At 53.0% G+C, this 25,038-nt stretch overlaps 2 protein-coding genes across 2 annotated transcripts; both read left to right on the top strand.

Annotated features, from left to right (window-relative positions):
• Positions 1–1,546: 1,546 nt before the first annotated feature.
• Positions 1,547–24,434, top strand: LOC309684208 (olfactory receptor 14A16-like; the record flags this gene model as incomplete). The annotated part of the gene is made up of 2 exons (XM_082500148.1): positions 1,547–1,612; positions 23,559–24,434. The coding sequence occupies 2 exons, from the start codon at positions 1,547–1,549 to the stop codon at positions 24,432–24,434; spliced, it is 942 nt and encodes a 313-aa protein (XP_082356274.1).
• LOC309684178 (olfactory receptor 14A16-like) lies at positions 10,930–11,901 on the top strand (the record flags this gene model as incomplete). The annotated part of the gene is made up of 1 exon (XM_082500124.1): positions 10,930–11,901. One exon carries the CDS (start codon positions 10,930–10,932, stop codon positions 11,899–11,901), a length of 972 nt encoding a protein of 323 aa, XP_082356250.1.
• Positions 24,435–25,038: the final 604 nt, after the last annotated feature.

Genomic DNA, 25,038 nt, shown 5'->3' with positions numbered 1-25,038 from the left:
AGACCCCTTTTCTCGTTAGCACTTGTCTGAGCCTCTCCTGATCCCCCGCAGACCCAGAGATGCCCCTGGGCAGTGCCCTGCTGCCAGGAGGGGTCTGCAGGGCAGAGCTGGACAGAGTGTGGGACAGGGTCTGGGAGCAGTGACAGTGAGGAGACATTGGGGCAGAGAAACTGGTCCCGACAGGGACAGCTCCAGGCAGCAGAGACATTGGCAGGGAGAGAGGGAGCTGCTGCCAGAAATGCCCGGGCAGGGGGGATCCCGGCACCTCCCACCATCCCCTGCAGGGCAGATGCCTTCCCTGGAGCCACCCCCTCCTCTCCTCTCCTACCCAGCCCAGACTCTGCCCTGATGGCCATGGGGCACCTGCCCAGCGGCCTCACCCTTGCAGAGGGGAAATGACCCAATCCCCGACCGCCTGTCCCTTTCTGACGCCCTCATCAGCAGCACTGGGGCATTTCTCCAGTTTTCCCCTCCTCTGTCTGCTCCCCTTCTTGTCAGCACTTGACTTGCTGGGATGAGGGCTGGGGCTAAGCTGCAGTTAACAGACCAACCCTCTGGCTCCTGCCGTGATGATAAGTCCATACAGTCCCCTCATAATCAGTGGCTCAGGGCAAAACAAATGACCCAATTCTCCCTTCCAGACACCCCACCCATTAGGACATTCAACTCCTTCTCGGAGGGGCTCGTGCTAGGCTGCAGGCTGCTCTCCAGACGGGCACAGCGTTCCCGTGGCATCTCTGTGTTATCCAGCAGCCCCACAGAGGACACCCCTCAGTGCTCAGGTGATGGCAATGCTGCCGGGCGTCTTGGCGCAGTCAGCTGCAGGGAGTCCTCTGTGTCCCTGGCTGGGAGGGGAGGGCTGAGATCCTCCTCAGGTACGATGAGGCGGGCTGAGGGCTTTGGAAAGGGGCACAGGGAAACTGCATTCCTCTGGTCCCAGCAATGGCCAGTTCCTTCTCAGGGGAACAGCTGAGTCCATCATCATCCAGCTCCAAGATGTGCCAGCACAGGGCAGCTGAGAGCAGGGCTGCTGGACAGACTGACTGCCCTCACCCCACACTGAGGGACAGCCCCTCGGCCTCTCAGGACCCACAAGGCTTCACACGGAGTGCGGCAGAAAGTCCAAATATTTCTGCCTTAAAAACACTCCTCAGGTGCATGGGGGAAACAAGAACAGTACAAACAAACCAAAATCCCCACAGCTCTGCTCTGCAGTCAGGTGAACTGGGAACAACAATGCTGAAAAGCTTTTTGACGTTATGAGTGGATTTAATCTGAGATAACACCATGTTCTTATTTCCTATTTCTGTAGGGTATAACTGACCCCTCCAGAGCTCACAGCAGAGTTCTCTGCTCCCTGGGGCACCCTCAGCCACCACAAAGCAGAGCTCACAAGAGGGATGTGCTACAGATCGTCTTTAAGAGGGAAAGGCAGTCTCTGATGCTTCAGAGAGACACGGAGCAGGTTTTTTTTCTTATAATAGTCTTCACTATCTTTGAACTGCCTTTTCTTTCTTGGACAGTGCCCAATGCTCAGAGGAAGCAAATGTCCAACAGCAGCTCCATCACCCACTTCCTCCTCCTGGCATTCGCAGACACACGGGAGCTGCAGCTCTTGACCTTCTGGCTCTTCCTGGGCATCTACCTGGCTGCCCTCCTGGGAAACGGCCTCATCATCACCTTCATCGCATGCGACCACCGCCTCCACACACCCATGTACCTCTTCCTCCTCAACCTCTCTGTTCTTGACCTGGGCTCCATCTCCACCACTCTCCCCAAAGCCATGGCCAATACCCTCTGGAACACCAGGGCTATTTCCTACCAGGGGTGTGTTGCGCAGGCCTTTTTCTTTTTCTTTTTCATTTCAGCAGAGTTTTACCTTCTCACCGTCATGGCCTATGACCGCTATGTTGCCATCTGCCATCCCCTGCACTACGGGACCCTCCTGGGCAGCAGAGCTTGTGTCCGCATGGCAGCAGCTGCCTGGGGCAGTGGGTTTCTCTATTCTCTCCTGCACACGGCCAATACATTTTCACTGCCCCTCTGCCGGGGCAATGCCCTGGACCAGTTCTTCTGTGAAATCCCCCACATCCTCAAGCTCTCCTGCTCACATTCAGATTACCTCAGGGAAGCTGGGCTCCTTGTAGTTAGTGCCTTACTAGGATTCGGGTGTTTTGCTTTCATTCTCTTTTCCTATGTGCAGATCTTCAGGGTGGTGCTGAGGATCCCTTCACAGCAGGGACGGCACAAAGCCTTTTCCACATGCCTCCCTCACCTTGCCGTGGTCTCCCTCTTTCTCAGCACTGGAATTGTTGCCTACCTGACACCCTGAACCATCTCCTCTCCATCCCTGAACCTGTTGGTGTCCATTTTGTACTCTGTGGTGCCTCCATCAGTGAACCCCCTCATCTACAGCATGAGGAACCAGGAGCTCAAGGATGCCCTATGGAAACTGGCTCAATGGACATTGTTTCACCAACCCTAACCTCTCTCCCTTCTCTGCATGTTTTCCCAAGTTTATCTTTGGCCAGGTGCCTATTTTTTTTCCCTTCTGATAATCTTTCTTATAGATCATATTCTAGTTTTATACTACTTCTCCTCAGGCTTGATCATGTTGTGTCTGACACTTTCACATTACTGAATTAGACGAGCAATGTCCAATAGCAGGTCTTCAATAAAAGGGCATCTCCTGGGTGCAGTGCCTGAAGCCGGGACTCTTCCTCCAGAGTTAATGCCAAAAAAATGTTGCACAAATTTCTTTTTTAAAGTGTCTGCTCTCTTTGATTTCTTCCTGTGTTTGGGGTTAAGCACACGGTACCCTTGGGTTCTATTGTATCAAGCGTTCTGTTTTTACAGGCTCTCTGCTTGGTGTCCGATGGCAGAAGGTGCTGCATGAGCTCCCAATTACCTCTGGCCGCATCCTGTATGACAGGACTGATGGCATGTAAAGGTCTCTCTGGAAATGAATTTGGAGGGGTCAGGAGAGGATGGGCACTGTCCACTTGTCCTGAGCTGGGAGTGAATGGAGACTCAGAAGGTGATACACCCTCGAAGGTGAAGTCCCTCAAAAGTAAAGAACTCAATCGGGATACCCACAAACAAGTTCCATGGGAGTCAGTGGACAAACAGCAAGGGTCTGTCTTGTGCTGGGGAGCCCCATACTGGGCACAGCAGAGCTGATGCAGTTCTGTGGAGGGTTATCTTTGACCAGCAGCCAGCCAGCCAACCAGCTGCTCAGTTGCTCCCCCTCCTCAAAATGATACCAGGGGAAGAAGATGATACTCTCCTCAATGTGATGTCTTCTACAAATCTTATGAATAAGCACTCTTGAGTCCTCCGAGTCATTAAAAACACATTAACCAGTGCAGGTTGTGGTATAGACCCCTCAGGACCCTACAAGTTACATCCCTCCGTATTCTGTATGTATTTCCAAGCAGAACCTTGATCAACAAAGATGTTGAAGAGCACTGGTCCCAGTACCAGCCCCTGAGGAACACCATGGACTCTCTGAAATGCTTATACACTAATGCACGCAGCATGGCAAACAAAGAAGAATTAGAGATCTGTGTGTGGTCACAGGGCCATGATCTCATTGCAATTACTGAGACATGGTGGGATAGCTCACCTGACGGGAACACTGTTATGGAGGGCTATGTTCTCTGTAGGAAAGATAGGCCAGCGAGGCGAGGTGGTGGGGTTGCTCTTTATGTGAGAGAGCAACTGGAATGCATTGAGCTGTCCCTGAGGTGGACGAAGAGCCAGCTGAGAGCTTGTGGGTAAGGATTAAGGGGCAGGGTAACAGGAGAGACACTGTTGCGGGTGTTTATTACCGGCCACCTGATCAGGATAGGGAAGATGATGAGGCCTTCTACAGACAGGTGAGAATTGCCTCACAATCACAGGCTCAAGAGAACCGGCTGATATTTAAGCATCACTTCCTCCAAACTCAGTATTGGTACATCCCTAAGAGCTAGAAATCAGGAAATGAAGCAGGAGACCTGCATGGCTGAGCAGGGACCTTCTGACAAAGCTCTTTTGGAAGAAGGGGGTTTACAGTACATGGAAGAAGGGGCTGTCTGCTTGGGAAGAGTAAAAGAATGCTGTCAGGGTCTGCAGGGGTGTAATGAGGAAAGCCAAGGCAACCTCTGAATTGAGCCTGGTGATGGATGTCAAGGTCAACAGGAAGGGTTTCCTGAAGTACATAGGAGGCAAAAGGAAAACTAGGGAAAGTGTGGGCCCACTGTTGAATGACACAAGTGCCATGGTGACAGATGATGCAGAGAAGGTGGAGTTGCCGAATGCCTTCTTTGCTTCTGTCTTCACTGCTTGGGCCAGCCCTCGGGAGTCCCCAGCTTTGCGGGTAACATAGAAAGTCTGGAGGAAGCAAGACTTCGCCTTGGTTGAAGAAGAAGAAGTTAGAGAACAATTCAGTACACTGGATATCCACAAGTCCATGGGGCCTGATGGGATGCACCTGTGAGTGCTGAGGGAGCTGAGGGAAGTCATTGCTGGGCTGCTCTCCATCATCTTTGGTAGATCCTGGAGAACAGGTGAGGTGTCTGGCTGGAGGAGAGCCCCTGTCAGAGCCATCTTCAAAAAGGTCAGGGAGGATGACCTGGGAAACTAGAGGCCGGTCAGCCTCACCTCCATCCCTGGAAAGATGGTGGAATAGTTTCTTCGGTGCATCATCTTCAAGCATCTGGAGGAAAGGAAGGTTATCAGAAGTAGTCAGCATGGATTCACCAAGGGGAAGTCATGTTTGACTAATATGATAGCATTCTATGATGGCGTGACTGGATGGGTGGATGGAGGGGGGGGCAGTGGATGTTGTCTACCTTGACTTCAGCAAGGCTTTTGACACTGTCTCCCCCACCATCCTCACAGTCAAGCTTAGGGAGTGTGGGTTAGATGAATGGACAGTGCAGTGCATTGAACAGTGGCAGGCAGATAGAGCTCAGAGGGTTGTGGTTAGTGGTGCAGAGTCCGGTTGGAGGCTTGTAACAAGTGGTTTTCCCTAGGGGTCAGCACTGGGTCTGGTCCTGTTCAATACATTCATCAATGACCTGGATGAAGGTGTTACAAGTTGATCACACAAATTGATGCGAGACAGAGTCAATTAAAAATTTGGAATATTTATTTAGCAAGCGGCAGCAAGCAAAACAGTGCTGGGTGGCCCAGGAGTCTCACTCCACCGATGGCTCGCGCCCGGTTCCGGAAAGTCCCTGGTTTTATACTCTTTCTTTTTCCGGTAGAGGGGTACTCTGCATCTGCATGACACGACTTGTTGCTAGGGGGTCGTTTTCTGCTTTCCTTTTCCTCCTGGTTGTCGCAGGGATGAAAGATTCATGTCTTCCTCACATCATGTACTCTTTGTCTTCATGAGCCCCCCTCCCCTCCTCCAAGTCTTTTTCACATCCTACTTTGTTTACATAACCTGACCTTTGCAGTTTTAGCCTTGCTCACTCAACAGGATGCTGGCTATCTTGCAACAGCAGGTTCAGCAATTGCCTTTTTGTAAAACAATGTAAGAATGTAAGTTTCTAGGTTTGGTGAACAAACAGCGCTGAGCTTATCACAAAGGGACAGAGTGTACCCTCAGCAAATTTGCTGATGACCCAACACTGGGAGGGGTGGCTGACAGGCCAGAAGTCTGCGCTGCCATTCAGCATGACCTGGACAAGCTGGAGAGTTGGGTGGAGAGGAACCTCATGAAGTTCAACAAGGGCAAGTGTGGGGTACTGCATCAGGGGAGGAATAACCCCATGCATCAGCGCAGGTTGGGGGCTGACCTCCTGGAGAGCAGCTCTGTGAAAGGGACCTGGGAGTCCTGGGGGATAACAGGATGCCCATGAGCCAGCAATGTGCCCTGGTGGCCAAGAAGGCCAGTGGCATCCTGGGGTGCATCAAGAAGAGTGTGGCCAGCAGGTGGAGGGAGGTCATCTTCCCCGTCTACTCTGCCCTGTTGAGGCACCATTTAAGTATGGAAAATCAAATGTGGCGCTGGCTCTGACGCCACGTCAGTCCTTGACATGTTTCGCCAATCCAGGCAGCCAAGCCCTGCTCCACCAGGCAGGGGGATCCTTTCCCTCAAAGGATTCTCGGGGCTCTTCTTTGGGACAGTGTGATGGGGAGCGCGCAATGCTGAGTGCAGGAGAGCAATAGGACGCCTCCAAAGCGCTATGCGAGTGGAGAGGGTTTCTGCCAATGCCTCCATGTTTTCTTTGTCAGGTCTGTGTGTCTGTATTTCAGTTTCTAACCTCCCCCTTTTCTCCTTGGTTTCTTAACTGACAGGGTCCCCAATCAGATAACATCACTGGAATAAATAGTCTCACCCTCCTAAAATGTTCCCATCCATTAGTGTGACTGACCAGGTTTGGTTCTTATCACCACCTCCCTTATCATTTCTCAGTCAGGTTCGTGCCCCTGTGTTGTCCTATCTATGGCTTGCTTTCTTCCTTATTCTCCCTTGTGGCATTGAATAGGTCCTTGACCAGATAGCCTTAAAGGAAGGAGCCACTTTTCTTCCACTGTACCCTTACAGAGTACCTCAGAGCTCAGTGACAAAAGGTAACCCAACCTGTGTCGCAGCCCATAGGGGATCTCCAAGCATCCAAGCTGCCCCATTGCACAGGGGGTGTCCCCCCTCCACATCTTCTCTGCCACTCTCTCCTGCAGAGTCTTTATCCCTCCACTGCAGAGCCCCAGGTGAGCAAGCTGTCCCACCACATCTCATGTCACCAAAGAATGTCACAGCGCTGTGAGGCTCCAGCACCTCCTGGCTCTTCTCCAGCTCCTCCTGCCTGTGCACAGTTGAGCTGCAGCACCTCAGCTGTGGCACCAGGGCCCAGCACAGACATGTTACAGGGAAACATGGGAACAAGGGCCCAGGACCCGACACGTGCAAAGGCTTTGCTTCAGGGCACAGACACACTCAATTGTCACTGGAAACCAGTAATGAGGGTGTTTCCTAAGGGGTCTGTGTTGGGACTGATACTATTTAATAGCTTCAACAGTGCCAGAGTGAGTGGGGTTGAGGGCACCCTGAGCAAATTTGCAGATGACACCAAGCTGAGTGGTGCAGTTGACTTGCAAGAGTGAAAGGAATGTCATCCAGAGGGACCTGGACAGGCCGGAGGAGTGGGCCCATGCAAACCTCATGAAGTTCCAGAAGGACACGTGCAAGGTAGTGTACCTGGGTCAGGACAATCTTCACTGTTACTGTAGACTGAGGGATAAATGGACTGAGAGCGGCCCTGTGGGAAAGGACTTGGGGATATTGGCCAATGAAAACTAGGACATGATCTGGCAATGTATGCTCGCAGCCCTCAGCAAGTTTACTGATGATACAAAACTGGGAGGAGTGGCTGACACACCAGAAGGCTGTGCTGTATTTCAGCGAGACCTGGAAAGGCTGGAGAGTTGGATGGAGAGGAACATAATGAAGTTCAACAAGGGCAAGTGTAGGGTTCTGCACCTGGGGACGAATAACCCCATGCACCGGTACAGGTTACGGGTTCCCCTGCTTGAAAGACACTCTGCTGAGAGGGATCTGGGAGTCCTGGTGGACAACAAGTTGACAGTGATCCAACAACGTGCCTTTGTGGCAAAGGTGGCCAATGGTATCCTGGGGTATAATGTAATATAATATAATGGGGTGCATTCAAGAAAGACAGGGATCTACTGGAGAGAGTCCCGCAGAGGGCTACAGAGATGATCAGGGGACTGGAGCACCTCTCTTGTGAGGAAAGGCTGAGAGAGCTGGGTCTGTTTATCCTGGAGAAGAGAAGGCTGAGAGGGGGTCTCCTCAATTCCTCAATGCTTATCAATATCTAAAGTGTGGGTGTCAAGAGGATGGGGAAAGACTCCTTTTTGGTGGTGCCCAGCGACAGGACAAGGGGCAACGGGCATTACTGGAAGACAGGAAAGTCCATCTCCACATGAGGAAAAACTTGTTTACTTTGATGGTGCCAGAGCACTGGAAGAGGCTGCCCAGAGAGGCTCTGGAGACTCCTTCTCCAGCAAAGCTCAAAATCCACCTGGATGCATTCAAGTCCAACCTGCTCTAGGTGACCCTGCTTTGGCAGGGGGGTTGGACTAGATGATCTCCAAAGGTTCCATCCATTCCATTCCATTCTATGATTCTGGGATCCTTTGATCTTCTATCATTTCAGTTGGCCAAAAGGATTGCCCACCAGCATCCAGGACAATGCCCCCAGATGCTGCCCTGTCTTTCACAATTGCTCTGTTAGAGCTTGCAGTTCCTGGCACATGTCCTGAACCACCTCTGGCACCTCAAATGTCACCCGGTGCTTGCATCGGACAAGCTCCTTCCTGGCCTCTGTCTCCGTTACTCACAGAGCAGCTCAGATAAGGAGCTCACACGGATTTTGGGCAGCTGAGCTGAGGTAAGACGAATCCACCTCCAGTGGGTCTGTGGGGTGCCCTGGAGAAGCTGAATGTCCCTCTGGCCTCAGGAATACTGCTGAGAGCTGAGGTGCCTCCATTGACTTGGCTCCATCCCTGCCCTGCACCGGTGGGAATGATCCCTGGCCTGTCACTGCCTCTGTGCCCTCCCTGGCAATGTGGCAGCAATGGGGTTTTTCCAGAGGGGAACATGGACACCTCCTGTAGATCCGCAAACACTGGCAGAGCAATTCCCACTGCAGGAATCACTCTGTCCAGGGGTCAGAGAGGGACGGTCGGTGATGACTTCCTTCTGCTTCAAACTCTGCTCCCCAGGAGAGACCCCGCTGCCTTTGAGGAGCTGTCAGCCCTGGAGGCACAGGGACACCTTGAGGGATTGGGGCAAGGCGGGGAGGAGGCTTCATTGACTTAAACATAGGAATGTGCTGACATTTCAGCTGGCCAAAGGCATGACCGACCAGCCTCCAAAATGATGACCCCAGATGCTGTCATTTCCCTCTGAATTGCTCCATCAGTTACCTGCAAGTGCCTTGGAGCACGTCTGGCACAAGAAATGTCACCTGTGCTTTGCATGGCTAGAGGAGGAACATGAAATTCCTGCCTTTCACTACCTGAGTGTGCTGTCTGCTAGTGGGACAAGAAGAGGGGATTCGTGGACCTAACTCTGTCTCTGACAGGGGAAATGACACTGCTGGAAAGAAGTTTCTCTGCCCAGCAGAGGGAGAACACATCAGTGCTGACTTCAGCTTGTTTCCCAGCAGGTTCCCCCGGAGCCCCAGGGACATCTCTGAGGGAGCCCAGAGCGGACAGAGACAGTGCCAGCGTGGGCTGGTCCTCTGCTGCTGATCTGGGCCGGGCTGCTGGGGCGGAGGGAGCTCCTGGCAAGCGGGCAGCGCTGCAGAGAGACAGCTCTGCCCAGGAGCAGCTCCTCTGCACAGCGCAGCAGGGCTGAGGGCACTGCCTGCAGGCAGAGAGGGCAGAGCAGGGAGGCAGAGAGAGGTAAAGGAGGTCTGGGGTGGGAGGACAGGAGAGAGCGCACAGGGGGAGAACCTTTCACAGCCTTTCCCATGGTAAGTCTCTGGCTGTGGGGCAATGCGGATGAGTTCCTGACAGTGTCTCCTACACCTGGCACATGCCATGGCTGATCGGAGCTGTCAGGATGGCTCTCCTGGCTTTTCTGGTGTGGAGGACGACATTGTGCTTCAGGGCTGTCAGGGCTGCTCACAGCTCAAGGGCAGTGGCAGAGGACACGTTTCAAGAAGAACATCAAGGCAAGGGTACCTGAAAGGGAAGGATTTAGTGCTTTCAGTCTTCTGCTTTTCCTTTTCTGTGTGAGGAGTGAGACATGGACATTCATCTTCCCATTCTTGAGAAAGCACTGAGTCTCCAAATTTGGGAGGGGAATAATTCTGGGATTAAGAAAAATCAATGCCCTACAGCTTACAGACAGCACCCAGCATCACCTTTCCAGCCTTATCAGGGTCGGTCAGATGTTCCTGTCAGAGCCTGCACCCACAGGGATGCTCCTGGGCAGTCTTCTGCTGCCAGGAGGTGTCTGCGGGGCAGAGCTGAGCACACAGCATCTATGATGGGTTCTGTGTGCACTGCCGGGGAGGAGACGTGCTGCCAGAGAAGGATCTCCCAGCAGGGACAGCTCCAGGCAGCAGAGCCCTGGGCAGGGAGAGAGGGAGCAGCTCCCATGTCCCCTGGGAGGGTGATTCGGGCACCTTCCTGCCATCTCCTGTAATGAGGGCGCCTTCTACTGAAACCCCCCCGGTCTCCTCTCTGGCTCAGCAGAGCTTCTGACATCAAGGCTGTGGGGTTTCTGGCTGAGGTGCCTCCTCAGCCGCCACACACCAAGGAGGAGAAACTCCTGAGCACTGTCTATAGGTCCCTTTCCTCCCTCAGCAGGAGCATTTCTCCATCTTCCCCTCCTGTCCATGCTGCTCTTGTTCTTACTCTCGTACTCTCTGGGGAGAAGGGGTTTAGGTGTGGCTCACACACCAACACTGCCATGCAGCTGTGTCCGTGGGACCAAAGTCCTTCAAACCACCCAAACCTGTGGGGCTGTGGAAAATGCAGTGTGGAGCTGGGGGGTGAGCTGCCTCTAATTAGATCGGTAAAATTTTTGCACTTCTGAGAGTTTCCCTGGCATTCTCCTGCTCGAAATGCTGACCGGATTCTATTCATGGATTACTTATGAGAGAAATGGTGATGTTTAGAAGCAACCATGTCTTTAAAAGATGCCCACTGCTGTCGAGCAGGGGTGACTGCTCGGGAGCCCATGGGCAGAAGCCTCCTGCTTGTGTCTTGTTTCGCCAGTACAAAGCAGAGCTCGGAACCTGGGGGAGTAAAAAGGTCCTGAAAGGAAGGAGGAAGGTCATGTGTGTTTGGGAAGAACAGAAGTAACGGGACACAGGGAATGTGAAGAGATTTGCTCAGAGCAGTTCTTACTTGTGAGTGTGGTTTCCTCCTTTGGCAGAACATCATGAGCAAAGGAATCAGATGTCCAACAGCAGCTCCATCACCCACTTCCTCCTCCTGGCATTCGCAGACACACGGGAGCTGCAGCACTTGACCTTCTGGCTCTTCCTGGGCATCTACCTGGCTGCCCTCCTGGGAAACGGCCTCATCATCACCGCCATCGCCTGCGACCACCGCCTCCACACCCCCATGTACTTCTTCCTCCTCAACCTCTCTTTTCTTGACCTGGGCTCCATCTCCGCCACTGTGCCCAAAGCCATGGCCAATTCCCTCTGGAACACCAGGGTCATTTCCTATGCAGGATGTGCTGCACAGGTCTTTTTCTTTTTCTTTTTCATGTCAGCAGAGTTTTATCTTCTTGCTGTTATGGCCTATGACCGCTATGTTGCCATCTGCCATCCCCTGCACTACGGGACCCTCCTGGGCAGCAGAGCTTGTGTCCGCATAGCAGCAGCTGTCTGGGGCAGTGTTTTTCCCTATGCTGTGCTGCATACGGCCAATATATTTTCACTGCCCCTCTGCCAGGGCAATGCCCTGGAACAGTTCTTCTGTGAAGTCCACCAGATCCTAAAGATCTCCTGCTCACATTCAGACTATCTCAGGGAAATGGGGCTTCTTGTGGTTAGTGTCTTAATAGCATTTGGGTGTTTTGTTTTCATTCTGGTGTCCTATGTGCAGATCTTGAGGGCTGTGCTGAGGATCCCTTCACAGCAGGGACGGCACAAAGCCTTTTCCACGTGCCTCCCTCACCTGGTCGTGATCTCCCTCTTTATGAGCACTGTCATGGTTGCCTACCTGAAGCCCCCCTCCATCTCCTCAAGATCCCTGAACCTGTTGGTGTCATTTCTGTACTCGGTGGTGCCTCCAGCAGTGAACCCCCTCATCTACAGCATGAGGAACCAGGAGCTCAAGGATGCCCTAAGGAAACTGATGACTGGTTTCTTTTCAGAAGCAGCAATGAACTGCCCATCTGGCTCTGCATATCACTCATGATGTACCTCATTACAGTCCCAGACTTACTTTGGTATATTTTTCTTTTTGTTTCTTTGGGTTTTAGCTTTTCTGGGTTGTATTAATGCTGTGAACAAAAGAGAAGAGTCACCCTGTATATTATATCTATGTCAGCATCTGCCTGTCTTATGTGAGCCAGAGACTTTGTGTAAATAAGAAGCTGCTCTCTCAGTGTGTTTAAACAAAATAAAAGACCCTGCACCATCTTGCTTGTCTGATATCCTTTCTCTGAGATGTTCTCTGGAGCTGCAGAGGCAGCATCTGTGTGCTGAGATGGAGGGGGCAGGAGCCACCTGAGCTGGGTCTGCCTCCCAGCCTGACCAGCACGGCCCTGGGCACCACAGCCCCTGGCTCTGCAGAGCCACACCACCATCTCGGGGGCTGTGGGACACCTGGGGAGGGGGTGCAGGAATGGCTGGCCAGGCCAGCACAGATGAGCTATCTTGGGAAAGTCTCTGAGGGGGATGGGCTGTGCTGGGAGCATAGCAGGCCAAACATGGACAGAGAAACCCTTTGCTGTGGTGGGGCAGCTCAGGGCAGGCTGCCCTGTCCCTGGGGCAAAAGGACCTTCCTGAGGATGCCCTGGGCCAATTCTCTCATGCCACTCTGGGCAGGAATGTTGTCATCTCGGGCTGCAAGCTGCCTGGGGAGGAGATCTCCTCAGCATGCCAGCTGGGTGGACATTCTCAGTGGCCTCCATGTGCTGCTGTGGGACCAGTCCCAATGGGGCTTCTCTGCTGGGCTGCGCTGGCGAGAGGGCAGGAGGTGGCCAGATTCAAGGAGGGTCTGGCTGGTGGGGCTAGCAAGTGGCCCGGAGAGGAAAACCCCTGGGAAGAGCTGAAGTGTGGCAGTGTGCAGGCTGGGGTCACACAGCAGTGTCCTGGCACAGTCAGGCTCCTGCGAGAGACATGACGGACCAGCAGAGCAGTGTCTGGGCTGTGCCTGTGCCTTTGGACACCCCGGGGAAGTTGCCCCAGGGTCACCATCGTGGGCCAGTCAAGAACAATCTCCATGTCCAGCATTGGACATCACCCCAACTCAGAGACGTTCTTTGTCCCTTCAGATAGAGGGACACCAAATGAGGAGGTCTAACTTTGCATTCTACAGATGAGACTTAAGCATGCACAGCGTGTGCATGTGGGGAGATGGACCCGAGTGAACACAAAAGCCATCAGCTATTCCTGGGGGTGCCATGAAGGCGAGTGCGACAGATGAGGTCACTTCACTTGGAGAGTAACATCCCCTGGGGAAACACCTGGATGCAGCACTGGGATGTACTTCCTTGAACGGAGATCCCCGTGTCCATTCCTCCGGAGGAGAGCAGAGCAGGGCGACACACCGCAGGGCTGCGGTACCTCCCAGCCTCTGGGGGTGGCGGCAGGAGGTCAGAGAGACACTGTAACCGCTGCCGTGCACTGCCTCTGCATGGGCAAAGGAAGGACTTGTGTCTCTGATCAGCCATGTGTGTATGAGGAGTGCCCGAGGCCAGCTGAGGTGTGGTCAACTGACAGAACTCTGACATTTCTGTGTGTGACTGCAGGAACAAATCCCCACCTACGAGGGACGTTCACCTCCACTGCCGTGGACAGGCTCACTGCAACTGCTCGTGTCTGCTATGCCACCCTGTCCTGTGATTCTGGATTATGCCCTCAAATGTGCCAGAGCAGCCAGACACGTTCAAAGGTCTATGGAGAAGGCAGATGTCAAACCCATCTTCAAGAAGTGCAGGGGTGAGGATTCGGGTAATTACAAACTGGACAGCCTTCCTCAGTCCCTTGGAGGGTGATGGGGTACGTCCTCCTGCAACCATCTCCAGGCAGTGGAAGGACAAGAAAGGCTTTGCTGGACCAGAATGGTTAGGGGAAACAAGGGCATGTTGTGTACCCGGCATTGTGCACGGCCTTTGACGTCATCTCCTTATGGCCATATTGATGCTCTCTGGGCTGAAGCAGTGGATGGTGTGGTGGGTGGGAAGTTGGCTAGATGATCAGGCCCAAATGTCCACAGTGGTACAAAGTCCTCCCAGAAGCCAGTCATAACCAGAATCCCTCAGTGATCAGCATTTGGGCCAACACTGTTGAATGTCCTTATTACTGCCCTGTATGGTGGAGCCCCACCCAGGAAGAGGACATGGGTATGGGTTGGCATGTCCCTTCTGCCTGAGTATCCGAAGGGACAGCAGCAGGCAGATGGCTTGCCTACGTCTACCCACAAACTGAAAGGCCAGCAGCAGCAGCCAGGGGGTTTAGAAGATCACAGTGAGGTCACTTCTATCTGGTCAGCTTAAAGGCCTGTTGATGTAAGTCGCTGATGAGTGAGGTCACCTGCCTGGAGGGTGCTTTCTGAGATTTTTTTGAGCTTTCGTTGGAAGTGGGAAAATGCAGGAGAGAGAAAAATGCTGTATAATGCAGCTGGGAAAGTGGAGACTGGACAGGAGGAAGAAGAAATGTCCCTCCAAGGGTAGAGCTGTAGTGCAAGAGGTCACCCAGAGAGAGTTGGTGACGATCCCATGGCTTTGTGTTCCAAGAAACAGCCTGTTAGGGCACAGCGACATCAGTGAAGGTACAGAAATTCCCAGGGGAGAGCAAAGGGGGAAAGCACCATGGGTGTCTACAGGCTGGAGGAAAACTGGGGCAGCAGTGGGACAACCTGCACTGGAAATTGCCAAGCTACTGGCAAAGCTGGAAGGCACAAACAGAACCCAGGTCTTTGCCGTCTGGGGGATTGCATTTCTCTTGGCTACCAAGGGCTAAGAGACTATCCAGGTCTTAGCTCATGTCCCCCATGAGGACCGGGACTCGCAGAAGGCCTCGTCTGCTTCCTTCTGCACCTGCAGATCAGCAGGTCTGTATCAGACACCCACCATAGCATTGCCCATGTTGGTCTGCATGATAATCCTCAGCCATCAACTCTCAGCTGACTCATTATCCATCCCCAAGCAGAGCTCCATGTGTTCCTGCAGCTCTCATACAGTCCCTTCCCTTCCTGGTCCAGGCCTATAACCTTACCAGTACCAGAGTCCCAAGACCCCACAGTTTCTCTTGCAGAAGCTTTGGACCACCTGCTCCCTCCACTAGCCAGCTCCCAGAGCCTATGGTCTCTCCGGTATCCAGTCATGGTCTCTCTCATGCTCCCAGGTCTCTGTCCTACTGGCTGGCTTCTCCAGCTTCATGTTTACCAGCAGTTACACACACTGACCCACCAAGCAACAAAATAAGGATGCACGCTGGGCTCTCCATTTCTGCCCCCTCAGGTGCACAAGCCCCTGTGACTTGTCATCCCCACTCCAGTGGCTGGCGCTCACAGCTCCATACCTACCAAGAGCAGAGAGCCCCCTCACCCCACCAGCACTTTGGTGGAATTGGAGAAGAAGACAGGAGAGGCTGGGCTGATCACTTGCAGGCCATGGCCACACAAGGGGCTTTACCAGCAACCTCTTTAAACATAATGGGCTACTTTTGCCCTTTTCTTGAGGTTTACCCAAACTTGTCCATTCCCCAAAAAAACTTCATTCCTCCCTTGGTGTTTCCTAGACATTTAGTGGTAAGTCTTGCACAGGCCCAAAGTGCTGTTTGCGTTAAGACACAATGAGCGTCACACTCCCAGAGGCAGTAACCCCCACCCTCAGTCTGGAAGGTCACCCCTGGAAGCTCTCCCATTGACCTGTGTCACTTGGCCTGTCTGGAGTGCAAGTTCATTTTCCTCACAGCAGTCTCTAAGGTGCTGTATTTTGGGTTTCTGAGCCAAACACACCCAAACACACTGCTGGTTTGGTTGTTGTGTAGCAGTGCTTACACAGTGTTGAGGTTGGGGTGTTTTTGTTGGCTTGTTGATTTTTCAGATTTTTTTCCCTGGTGACGATGAGGCCGTTTCCCAGGAGGGTAGCCAGGTAGATGCCCAGGAAGAGCCCGAATGTCAAGAGCTGCAGCTCCAGTGTGTCTGTGAATGCCGGGAGGAGGACCTGTGTGATGGAGTTGCCACTGAACATTTGTTGGACTCTGAGCATGGAGCACTGTTGTAAAAGAAGAAAACAGTGACAAGACACAGCAGACTTCTTTGAGCCTCCATTGACTCAGCTGAATCCCTTCCCTCCAAACAGGAAAAGGAGATTGCTCCCTGGCATTGTCTGCATGTCCTGTCTAATAAGAAAAGAAAAGAGATATTCTTGTCCCTCCATCTGTCTCTGATTGAGAAATGAAGTGCTGGACAGAAGTGTCCCTCCCAAGCTGAGGGAGGGAACATCAGGGATGACTTCAGGCTTTTTCCCAGCAGATTGGCCTGGATCCCCAAGGACACCCCCAGGGAGCCCAGAGGGGGCAGAAATGCTGCAGTGCTACAGCCCAAATATGTGCTCTTGCCCTCAGGCAAGGGCATAGCCAGGATGAGCTGGAGCATGTGCTTTTTGACATCCATGGCGTAACTGCCAAGGCATGGTGAGACAAGGCAGACCCCTTGGGGAATGGGATAGGAACTGGCTTTTCAGGAGAGACAGGCTGGAAGGATCTGGCGTGGGGTACCCCCAAAGAGATGAAGTTTCTTTGATGTATGGAGCTCCTTAATGGTTAAGGCTACAAGTTGGGTGAGCCCTTGTGAATGAGGGTCAGAGGAAGGGCCAGTCAAGGTGACATGGTGGTGGGAGACGAGGAACCCGCAGTGAAAGTGAGGAAGCTGGCACAGTCTTGTTTAAGGAACCCAGTGGAAGTGTCTGGATGTAGGAGCCTGGGCCTCACTGGGGACGTTAACGGCCCTGGTGTTTCCTGGAAGGGGAACACAGCAGTGTGAAAGAGTCCAGGAGGGTTCTGGAGTGTCTTGGGAGAGCTCCTCAGCACAGCTGCCAGACAGGCTGACAAGGGCAATGCAAGCCTGGATGTGATCCTTGCCAGCATGGAAGAGATGGTCAGGGACTTGAAGGTCCTTGTAAGCCTTGGCTCTCGTGACACTGAAACAGTTGCAACACAGCTCCCAAGGAGAGTGAGGAAGGAAAGGCAAATGCCAGACATCAGAGGAGCAGACTTCAGCCTGGTGCTGGGAGTTTGAGTGGGGATCTCATGGTTGTCAGCTGTGAAAGGCAGCCGAGCTCAGTACAGCTGGTCTTCAAGGACAGCATCTTCCAAGCACAGAAATGGTCTATACCAAAACTCAGCTGAAACTTCAAAGTCAATTCAAGGGCACCATAACGACCTGGTAGTACTTCAGGGACAGTGGAAAAAGAAGCACAGACAAGACAGTATCACTGCTAAAATGTGGGCATAGATAGACCTGAGATACGTTGTGCGCTCCCTGACTGCATTATCCCCAGCAAGGTCTCCCAGGCCTCTGTGCCTCAAGGCAGGACTCTAGAGGAAAACAGCCAAGCGTGGATAGGAATCAAAGCAGGGGCTACTTGAGCAAAGTCAAATGTTACCAGTCAGAAGGGACCAGATGCATAATTCTGTACTTCCAGAGAGGGAGAGAAAGGGCCATCAGCTTGCTGGTGCATGTCCATGGCCTATGAACCAATAATGACAATTTACAGACCAGCATCAAAGTTGAGAATGTGAAGACTTCTTACACACTTCTAACACCAAGTTGTTTCAGCTTCTGCCTAACATCTTCCTTCAGGGATTGATGCAGTTGCCCAGACAGAAGTGGCCACTGCCTCAGAGATAACCGTGGGTAGGTGATGCTCCCACATGGCCCTGGGAAAGGTGACTCAGGGCAGCTGGGAGACTTTCTGGAGCAGGAGCTGGTGGACAGGTGGGGTAGGCCAAGGCATCTCACTTGAGACAACTCATTTCTCTCCCTTTGAGTAAAGGGAGTTCTTGACAATTGCACCCAAGCTGTCCAGCGCTGGAGGGGAATGAGTAACGAGTGCGTCTAGATGCTGCAGAGTCTCCTAAAGGTTCTCCTGTAACCCAGATACACTGGGATTACTGCCGATTTGGCTATTCAAAAGAGAGCATTTTGTTCACTTTGTCTCTTTGCTTCCCTCTGTGGATCGAGGGAGCTCATGACATCAACGTGTGCCTCACTCTGAGCAAAGATTGAATATGGAGAAAGAGAGGCCATTACAGGGTGGGCTTTGGGGTCTTTGGATCTGGGCTTGGCAGACAAATGTGTTTTCTGTTGGTCTCAGGCCATCTGCTGTGAAAAGTGGACTTCAGAGGAAGTAATGTGGACTTCATTTAAAGCAGAAGAGTGTATTTTATTTTTTATTGAACCATCTCCTCCTTTGTTTTTGTTTTTGTGACATTTAAGAAACATCCCTCTGTGTCTGCGTGCAGCTTGTTCTCTAGGTAAACCAGGTGGAAACTGGTGCCAATGGACTGCAGTGGAGGAAGCTCAGCTGTGAACAAGGCTGCTGTAGTCCCGGGTGGCTGAAGAGAGAAATGGGGGTTGGGGGGGTTGGGACAAAGACCGCCCACAGAGTGTCTGAGAAAAAGGGTCTTGACTACCCTACACATTCAGCCTCCATTTGGAGATGTTCGCTTTCAGTAGCGTTTGGAGATTGCCAATATCACTTAATGTGTAAGAAGACAAATGAAGACAAGTGGGGAAAAAAGGAAGTCCTTCCTTACAGTTTTTTAGTATTGAAATATTGTCACTGTTGACATCTCTCTCATTAAGCAGATAAGAACTGAGGAGTGGAGGAAATCATGGTCAGAGACCTGGCTTGAGAGCTGTGCATGTGAATGAGCCCTCTGGTGCCACGTTCCTGAACTGCAGATCCTGACAGACTGACCAAGCCTCTGGAGAAGTAAAAGGCAGCAGCAAAGCTGCAAGTTTCTGAGGGTGTTAGCGAGCCCCACTGAGGGCCATCACTGGAGAGACCATGGAGGGAATGACCAGGAAAGGGACCATCCCTGGGGGCTGGTGAAGCAGGAAGTCAGAGGCACTGGTTACAGGTTGAAAATGCAATGTGTATGTGACTGGGAAAGCCCTGGATGTGTATCATCAAGCTGGATGTTCGAGCCCTGACCCGCTTCCCCTAGCAATGGGGATCCTTTCCCTCAGGAATGGGATTTCTTTCCCTCATGGGACACTCAGGGCTCCTCCTGGGGGCAGTGAGATTTGGGGGTGTGTGATGCCCAGTGTAGGACTATGCGAGGGCTCCTCCTTGGCTCTATGGAGTAAGTGGGTGAGTGAAGTGGTAGGAAAGTGCTGGAGCTGAAGGGACCTGGTGTCCTCTTGGGATCCTCATGGGAAGAGACAGCAGACATAATTGGTTGCACGAGGATTTCAGTTCTCTTGAGCAGTCCCAGCCCCCACAAAGGGGCCATCCCCACCACAGGCTGTCCTACACTGTCCTATGCCAGTGACTATTTTTCAGCAGATACTGACCACCAACACTGCGTCCCAACCTAACCCTGACCCGATGACATCCCAAGCTCTAATGATGACTCTCTGTCCTCACTGAGTATAGCACAGAGAAAACCACTATGTTTTGTGTCTCTGCTGCCCTGAGGGCCTGTGGTGGAGGTGAAGCTGATCTCAGGAAGGAAGAGATGATGTTGAGAGTGTCCTTAGTGTGGACATCATGTGGTTCAGGACCACTGTGAAAATCATTGGCCTGATCCATGATCATGTCATCAATGGTTAAACACTGGAGGAGAGAAGAACCAGCAGAGTTAGAGAGCAAAGGAACACAGTAGGAGAGCCTGGTGTGATGTGTTTGCTGTTCATGCACTCTACTGGAGAGAGAAGGGCCAGAGCTTGTGCCACTGCAGGGGTGGGATTCGGTCACTGGCCCAAAGGCACCCACTCTGTCTGAGATGCCCTGGGTGATGCCTGTCACACAGCCAGGCTGGGTGGGGACGGAGTTCCTGTCCTGGACCTCTGCTGTCTCTGTCAAGTGCATGCAGTCGTGCTGGAGAGCCCTGGCACCTCCCCGAGCACTACAGGACGGAATCTGTAAACTAAATTGAGGTTCCCCTGCCATGAATTAGGTCAGGCAATGAAGAAATGCACGTGAGACAACTGCCATCGTACTCCAGGGACATGTGGAAAAGACAGCTGATGGAGAAGAGAAAGAGAGAGACTGAACTCTGCCTGTGCCACGTGACTCCATTTGGTCAGCTGAATCCCTCTATGGGCTGCCCTGGGCAGAAGGAAGAGTTGCAGGGGCACTTGTCCTCCACGTGGACACCTTGTGTCATTGAAGTTTGCCAAAGGGATTTCCCACCAGCCTCCACCAAGATGCCCCCAGTTGCTGCCCTGTCTCTCTGAAATGCTCCACTACAGCTTGCACTTCCCAGCATGCCTCTTGGTCACATCTTGCACCAAAGATGTCCCCAGGTGTCTGTGTCCGAACATCTTCCTCCTGCCCTCCCTCTCCATTACTTCACAGGAGAGCTGAGACCAGGAGCTCACATGCAGGAGCCGCTTTTGTGCCCTTGTGAAGTGAGGCCAGAGGAATGCCACCTGCTGGGGGTTTGTGGTGGGCATGGGATGGAGCTAACTCCTCTTGTATGCCCAGGGACTACAAACCCAGGCTTAGAAGCCTTCATTGACTCATCAGAATCTCTTCCCTCCAAACAGGAAAAGGAGATTGCTCCCTGGCATTGTTGTGGTATCCTGTCTAATAAAAAAAGAAAAAAGTTATTCTTGGACCTCAACTCGTCTCTGATTGAGAGTTGAAACTCCTGGACAGAAGTGTCTCTCCCCAGCTGAGGGAGGAAAACAAGTGATGAGTTCATCCAGTTTCCCAGCAGGTTCCCCTGGAGCCCCAGGGACACTTCCAGGGAGCCCAGAGGGGATAGAAAAGCTGCTGCCCTGGGCTGGTCCTCTGCTTCTGAGGTGGGCCGGGCTGCTGGGCCGGAGGGAGCTCCTGTCAAGCGGGCAGCGCTGCAGAGAGACAGCTCTGCCCAGGAGCAGGGCTGGGGGCACTGCCTGCAGGCAGCGAGAGGAGACCTGCGAGGAGGAGAGAGCTTAAAGGCAGTTGGGAGTGGGGGGTGCTGAGAGCTCAGTGGGGCAGGAATCTTCACCGCCCTCTGCGTGGTAAGTCTCTGGGTGCCGAGCAATGCAGCCCCAATTCCTGGAGGGATCTCCTCAAGCTGCTCCATCTGACAGCGGCTGGGCTCTTTGTAGGAGGATACTCTCAGTTTCTGTGCTGTAGAGGAGGAGGATGTGCTCCAGAGCAGGGCTTCCCTGCTGCCCGGTGAGAGGGACAGCGCCTGAGAGCTGCCTTCTGCCGGGGATGGCTGTGGAGGTGTGCGTAGGGGTGTGCAGGCAGGGGTGGGCAGGGCTGTCCTTGCCAGCAGGGTCCCTGCAGCCCAGGGGCTGTGTGCTGGGGCAGGGACTCTGCCGCCTGCCAGGGTCAGCTCTGCGCCTGCCCGGGGAACTCCCACGGCGCTGTGGGGAGAAGCGGCGGGTGGAAGAGTGAGCGCCAGCAAGGCAGATGCCTTCTGCTGTGGAGAGGGACCTGTGTTGGTCTGGGCTGCTCCCGGTTCCGCATCACCCCCAGGACATTTGCAGAGGGTCCTTCTCAAGAAGGACATCAGGTCTGCATTGCACTGAAAGAGAAGGAGTGTGTGCTTGGAAATTCCTCCTCTTGGCTGGCTGGGTGGGCAGTGCGAGGTGGGAATGGATTTCTCCTTTGTGGAGCTGGCATGGAGACCCCATTTCTCTTTAGCACTTGTCTGAGCCTCTCCTGATCCCCCGCAGACGCAGAGATGCCCCTGGGCAGTGCCCTGCTGCCAGGAGGGGTCTGCAGGGCAGAGCTGGACAGAGTGTGGGATGGGGTCTGGGAGCAGTGATAGTCAGGAGACATCGGGACAGAGAAACAGGTCTTGACAGGGATAGCTGCAGGCAGCAAAGACATAGGTAGGGAGAGAGGGAGCTGCTGCCAGAAATGCCCGGGCAGGGGGGATCCCAGCACCTCCCGTCCATGTCCTGCAGGGCAAACGCCTTGCCTGGAGCCACCCCCTGCTCTCCTCTCCCACCCAGCCCAGCCTCTGCCCTGACGGCCATGGGGCACCTGCCCAGCGGCCTCACCCTTGCAGAGGGGAAATGACCCAATCCCCGACCGCCTGTCCCTTTCTGCCGCCCTCATCAGCAGCACTGGCGCATTTCTCCAATTTTCCCCTCCTCTGTCTGCTCCCCTTCTTGTCAGCACTTGACTTGCTGGGATGAGGGCTGGGGCTAAGCTGCAGTTAACAGACCAACCCTCTGGCTCCTGCCGTGACGATGCGTCCATACAGTCCCCTCATAATCTGTGGGCTCAGGGCAAAACAAATGACCCAATTCTCCCTTCCAGACACCCCACCCATTAGGACATTTAAATCCTTCTCGGAGGGGCTCGTGCTAGGCTGTAGGCTGCTCTCCAGACGGGCACAGCGTTCCTGTGGCATCTCTGTGTTATCCAGCAGCCCCACGGAGGACACCCCTCAGTGCTCAGGTGATGGCAATGCTGCCGGGCGTCTTGGCGCAGGCAGCTGCAGGGAGTCCTCTGTGTCCCTGTCTGGGAGGGGAGGGCTGAGATCCTCCTCAGGTACGATGAGACGGGCTGAGGGCTTTGGAGAGGGGCACATGGAACATGCATTCCTCTGGTCCCAGCAGTGGCCAGTTCCTTCTCAGGGGAACAGCTGAGTCCATCATCATCCGGCTCCAAGAGGTGCCAGCACAGGGCAGCTGAGAGCAGGGCTGCTGGACAGACTGACTGCCCTCACCCCACACTGAGGGACAGCCCATCATCCTCTCAGGACCCACAAGGCTTCACGTGGAGTGCGGCAGAAAGTCCAACAATTTCTGCCATAAAACACTTCTTTGGGAGCATTGGGGAAACAAGAACAGTACAAACAAAACAAAATCCCCACAGCTGTGCTCTGCAGTCAGGTGGACGGGGAGCAACAATGCTGAAAATACAGAGGGGTCTGGAGGACAAATCTTATGAGGAACGACTGAGCGAACTGGGGTTGTTCAGCCTGCAGAAGAGGAGGCTGAGGGGAGACCTTATCACCCTCTACAACTACCTGAAAGGAGGTTGTAGAGAGGTGGGGGCTGACCTCTTCTCCGTGGTGACAAGTGATAGGACGAGAGGAAATGGGTTTAAGTTATGTCAGGGGAGGTTTAGATTGAATATTAGGGAACACTTTTTCACTGACTGTGCTATTAAATATTGGAATAGGCTTCCCAGGGAGGTGGTGGATTCACCATCTCTGGAAGTGTTCAAAAAAAGTGTTGATGTGGTACTTGGTGACATGCTTTAGAAGTGGTGTTGTCAGGGTAGGTTAATTGTTGGATTTGATGATCTTAAAGATCCATTCACACCTCAGCAATTTTATGATTCTATGAAAATCTCTTTGACATTATGAGTGGATTTAATCTGAGATCACGCCATGTTCCTATTTGCCTATTTCTGCAGGGTATGACTCACCCCTCCAGAGCTCACAGCAGAGTTCTCTGCTCCCTGGGGCACTCTCAGCCACCACAAAGCAGAGTTTAAAAGAGGGACGTGCCAAAGGTCGTCTTTAAGAAGGAAAGGCAGTCTCTGGAGCTTCAGAGAGATACAGAGCAGTTTTTTTCTTATAAAATTTTTCACTATCTTTGAAGTGCCTTTTCTTTTTTGGACAGTGCCCAATGCTCAGAGGCAGCAAATGTCCAACAGCAGCTCCATCACCTACTTCCTCCTCCTGGCTTTTGCAGACTCATGCGATCTGCAGCTGTTGACCTTCTGGCTCTTCCTGGGCATCTACCTGGCTGCCCTCCTGGGAAACGGCCTCATCATCACTGCCATCGCCTGCGACCACCACCTCCACACCCCCATGTACTTCTTCCTCCTCAACCTCTCCCTCCTCGACCTGGGCTCCATCTCCACCACTGTGCCCAAAGCCATGGCCAATTCCCTGTGGGACACCAGGGCCATCTCCTATGCAGGATGTACTGCGCAGGTCTTTTTCTTTTTCTTTTTCTTTTTCATGTCAGCAGAGTTTTTTCTTCTCACTGTCATGGCCTATGACCGCTACATTGCCATCTGCCATCCCCTGCACTACGGGACCCTCCTGGGCAGCAGAGCTTGTGTCCACATGGCAGCAGCTGTCTGGGGCAGTGTTTTTCCCTACGCTGTGCTGCACACGGCCAATACATTTTCACTGCCCCTCTGCCAGGGCAATGCCCTGGACCAGTTCTTCTGTGAAGTCCCTCAGATCCTCAAGCTCTCCTGCTCAGACTCCTACCTCAGGGAAGTTGGGCTTCTGGTGGTTAGTGCCTGTTTAGCCTTTGCGTGTTTTGTTTTCATCGTGTTGTCCTATGTGCAGATCTTCAGGGCAGTGCTGAGAATCCCCTCTGAGCAGGGACGGCACAAAGCCATTTCCACGTGCCTCCCTCACCTGTCCATGGTCTCCTTGTTTGTCAGCACTGGCATATTTGCCTACCTGAAGCCCCCCTCCATTTCCTCCGCATCCCTGGACCTGTTGGTGTCATTTCTGTACTCAGTGGTGCCTCCAGCAGTGAACCCCCTCATCTACAGCATGAGGAACCAGGAGCTCAAGGATGCCCTACGGAAACAGGCTCCATGGACAGTGTTTCACCATCGATAACCTGCCCCCACTTGCTTTACTCTGCTTCTCTTGAGGCTTGGTCTTACTGTGTCTTATCTGTGCACAACACTGTGTCAGGTGTGGCCTGTCAGATAATTGCTCTTCAATAAAAGGGCATCTCCCAAGTGCAGTGCCTGAAGGATGGGCTATTCCTCCAAAGTTCCTGCCAAAAACATGTTGAAGGAATTGGTCTTTTAAGAAGTCTCTTCTCCTTGTGTTCTCAATGTTTTTGGAGCTAAGCTCATGGTACTATTGGGTTCCACTGCACCAAATGTTCTGGATTTAAAAGCGCTCTTCTTTGTGTCCAATGGCATGGGAGATGGTCCATGAGCTCCCATTATCTTCTCAGTCTTCTTCACGTATGACAGGACTGACGGCATATGCCAGACATTCTGGAAATGCATTGGAAGTGGGAGGAGAGGCGGGATTAGGGACTCAACACGTGCCCTTGGGCTGGAACGGATAAAGACTCAGAAGGTGAAACAGCCTCAAAGGTGAAGTCCACCAAAATAAAGCCCTGAATCACTGTGTCCACGCACAAGGACTCTGCAGTGCCGAGGGAGTCATGAGTGACTCAACAGGCACAGGGAGGGGAGACAGGGGA

Source organism: Vanellus vanellus (assembly GCF_965231255.1).
Source record: "Vanellus vanellus genome assembly, contig: HAP1_SCAFFOLD_45, whole genome shotgun sequence".
Lineage (NCBI taxonomy): Eukaryota > Metazoa > Chordata > Aves > Charadriiformes > Charadriidae > Vanellus > Vanellus vanellus.
Note: the sequence above shows the minus strand (reverse complement) of the source record. Positions and strands in the feature narration are given on the sequence as shown.